The 4,018-nt window shown below is 37.9% G+C and overlaps 1 protein-coding gene across 1 annotated transcript; it reads left to right on the plus strand.

Moving 5' to 3' along the window:
- Positions 1-1,965: 1,965 nt before the first annotated feature.
- On the plus strand, positions 1,966-2,448 carry LOC121174180 (secreted RxLR effector protein 161-like). Its single transcript, XM_041012878.1, has one exon. The coding sequence runs from the start codon at positions 1,966-1,968 to the stop codon at positions 2,446-2,448; it is 483 nt and encodes a 160-aa protein (XP_040868812.1).
- Positions 2,449-4,018: the final 1,570 nt, after the last annotated feature.

A 4,018-nucleotide genomic window follows, 5' to 3' on the forward strand; every position in this document is an offset into this window, starting at 1 on the left:
GGCAATTCAATTACACATCCGCACTCCACTACCTCTGCTCCCACTCGCTCTGAAAGGCAACAAAAAATTATCAACGTAATCAAATCCCAATATGACATTAGCAGACAAAAAACAACAAGCTCAGACTATATGGATTAGCACGCGACGGAGAGACTCACCCTGTGTTAGAACAAAGGATGAAAGATTGAAAAAAAAGAAAGGAAAAAAAAAGAAAAAGACTTCAAGTCCCACATCGCTCAAGATAAACACTTGAATAGTGTTTCACTCCCTATATATAGAGAGCTCATTTCTTCATTTTTCCTTGCCCCAGTTGAGAAGCATTTCCTCAACTTTTCTTTCTCCCTCTCATATTTTAGCCGATGCATTTCCGGCAAACTTCTCCCTCTTTCTTTCTGTCGCTCTAAAATTTTAGTTGGCTATAAGAGTGACTTTTTAAGTCATATTTTCGGTTGGCTATAAGAGTGACTTTTCAAGTCATATTTTCGGTTGGCTATAAGAGTGACTTTTCAAGTCATATTTTTCGGTTGGCTATTAAAGTGACTTTTTAAGTCATATTTTCGGGTGGCTTTAGAATGACTTTTCAAGTCATACAAGAGGGTGTAATTCTAGAAAAGGTTCCCTTAGTGCAGTGGGAATCTTATACAGTGATCTGGGCTGTTTTATCCTGGGGACTTCGTGGTTGATAGTCTGTTTGCACAATTTTTGGCAGTGCCAGGAAACGTCTTAAAGAAAGCGACATTGTTTGCGACTCAGCCAGTAATTTTTTCGATTTGCCATAAACTATTGTTACAACAATTTTGAGACGTTTCGGTTCTGCTATGGCTACCATAGATATTACTGGCTCGAACAGCAATGACCTCAACAAACATTTTAGGTTTGAAGGGTATCATTTCAAACGTTGGAAACAAAAGATGATGTTTTCTATGAAAAAAGTTGCCTATGTTTTGAACACTGATATTCCAGTGATGCCTAAAGATGCTGAGAAGGAAGTGAAGGATAAAATGACTATGGAATTAGCTCTTTGGAATGAAAATGATTACCTATGCAATAATTTCATTCTGAATGGGCTAGCTGATGATCTCTATGATTATTATAGCCCATATAAGTCTGCCAAATTAGTTTGGCTAGCTCTGAAAAAGAAGTATGATACTGAGGAAGTTGTGACTAAAAAGTATGTTGTTAGCCGCTACCTCAAGTATCAAATGACTGATGATAAATCAGTAAAGTCTCAATTCCATGAGATACAGAAAATTGCTCAAGAGTCATACATAGTTGTAATAACTGAGATCAATATGATTGGAGGATCATATGGATGGTGGGTAGACACCGGCGCCTCCTGCCATGTCTGCTATGATCGTGCTATGTTTAAAACATACACGAATGTTGAAAATAAGAAAGTGTTGCTGGGTGATTCCCACACCACTACTGTTGGTGAAACTGGAGATGTTGAACTAAAGTTTACCTCTAGAAAGACTTTGATTCTCAAAGATGTGATGCATACTCCAGAGATGAGAAAGAATCTGGTTTCTGATTTTCTTTTAAATTAAGGAATAGTGGGGGTACTTCATCTAGTCATCTTCCTGCTATTAGTAGTGAAAATCTTGCACAACCAGAACCAGATATAGAGCCTCGAAGAGGTAAGAGAGCAAGAATTGCTAAAGAGTATGGGCCCGATTATATAACCTATACATTAGAGGAGGATCCATCAGACCTTCAAAAAGCTTTATCTTCTTTGGATGCTGACTTGTGGCAAGAAGCCATTAATAATGGGATGGATTCTTTAGAATCTAACAAGACCTGGCATTTAGTAGACTTGCCTCTTGGCTACAAACCAATTAGTAGTGATCATTGTTGTGTAACAACTTTGATATGAAAGACCTCGGAGAAGCAAGTGTAATCCTTGGTATTAAGATTACTAGGTCAAAAGAGGGAATTTCTCTAGATCAATCTCACTACATTGAGAAGATGTTAAAGAAATATGACTACTTTGACTGTAAACCTGCTAGTACACCATATGATCCAAGTGTAAAACTGTTTAAGAACACTGGTGAAGGTATACGACAAATTGAGTACACAAGTATCATTGGAAGCCTTAGGTATGCCACTGATTGTACTAGACCCGACATAGCCTATGTTGTGGGATTATTATGCAGGTTTACCAATAGACCTAGTATAGAGCACCAGCACGCTATTGAAAGGGTAATGAAGTACCTTAAAAGAATCATAAACCTTGGATTACATTATAAAAGGTTTCCCGCTGTACTTGAAGGATACAGCGATGCAGATTGGAACACTCTTTCATATGATTCCAAAGCAACCAGCGGCTATATATTTAGCTTAGCTGGTGGGGCTGTTTCTTGGAAGTCAAAGAAACAGACTATCTTAGCTCAGTCCACTATGGAATCTGAGATGATAGCACTAGCAACTGCTAGTGAGGAAGCAAGTTAGCTGAGAAGCTTACTTGCAGAGATTTCGTTATGGAAAAGACCGATACCAGCTGCGTTGATCCATTGCGATAGTACCATGGCTATTGAAAAAATTAAGAACTGTTATTATAATGGTAAGAAACGACAGATACGTCGTAAGCACAACACTGTTAGAGAGTTACTCTCAACAAGAGCTGTTAGAGTGGATCACGTACGCACTGATGATAATTTAGCAGATCATTTGACGAAAGGATTAACTAGAGAGAAAGTCCATAACACTTCTAAAAGAATGAGACTATTGCCCTTACTGCGATGATCATTCATGATGGTAACCCGACCTAAATGACTGGAGATCCCAAGAACTAGGTTCTATGGGTAATAACAAGTTATGAAGTGATATGAGATGAACATGTTGTTATAAGTGAAAGCAGCATGATTCTTGAAGTAACAAGAGGATGAGTTATGAAAAAAATTTGTAATTCTTAATGAGATCTATACTCTATGTTGAGTGGAGTACCTAGGCTACAGCAGTACTCTTGACAGACTCACCTATGTGAATGTTGAAGTGGGGGCCGCTTCATATGAAATTTTGGGCAAAAATTTCTAGAGCGTTCACTATACCCGGATAGACGTGCATGGCCTTTAACACACGGGCTTTATAGAATACACCTATGAAAAGGTTGTGTGTGGTTTGATGTCGAAGATAGAGTTCAAGACTTCGAGTCACTCTAGTAAAATCTGAATCTTACTCACTATATAAAGGTTCAAGTTGTATGACACCTTTGCTTTTGCACAATTTTATGAAATCCTCGAAAATCTTCTTTTCAAATTTCAAGTGGGGGATTGTTAGAACAAAGGATGAAAGTTTGATAAAAAAGAAAGGAAAAAAAAGGAAAAAAAGAAGAAATAGGCTTCAAGTCCCACATCGCTCAAGATAAACACTTGAATAGTGTTTCACTCCCTATATATAGAGAGCTCATTTCTTCATTTTTCCTTGCCCCAGTTGAGAAGCATTTCCTCAACTTTTCTTTCTCCCTCTCATATTTCAGCCGATGCATTTCCGGCAAAATTCTCCCTCTTTCTTTCTGTCGCTCTAAAATTTTAGTTGGCTATAAGAGTGACTTTTTAAGTCATATTTTCGGTTGGCTATAAGAGTGACTTTTCAAGTCATATTTTTGGTTGGCTATAAGAGTGACTTTTTAAGTCATATTTTCGGTTGGCTAATAGAGTGACTTTTCAAGTTATATTTTTCGGTTGGCTATTAAAGTGACTTTTTAAGTCATATTTTCGGGTGGCTTTAGAGTGACTTTTCAAGTCATACAAGAAGGTGTAATTCTAGAAAAGGTTCCCTCAGTGCAGTGGGAATCTTATACAGTGATCTGGGTTGTTTTATCCTAGGGACTTCGTGGTTGATAGTCTGCTTGCACAATTTTTGGCAGTGCCAGGAAATGTCTTAAAGAAAGTGACATTGTCCGCGACTCATCCAGTAATTTTTTCGGTTTGCCATAAACTATTGTTACAACACCCTGAAAAACGTTGGCTTCTAGGGTTTGTGTTGTGAACACGAGCAAAGGTTTTGTGGTTATGTGATG

The sequence above is a fragment of the Glycine max genome, chromosome 19 (genome assembly GCF_000004515.6).
Source record: "Glycine max cultivar Williams 82 chromosome 19, Glycine_max_v4.0, whole genome shotgun sequence".
In the NCBI taxonomy this organism is placed as follows: Eukaryota; Viridiplantae; Streptophyta; class Magnoliopsida; order Fabales; family Fabaceae; genus Glycine; species Glycine max.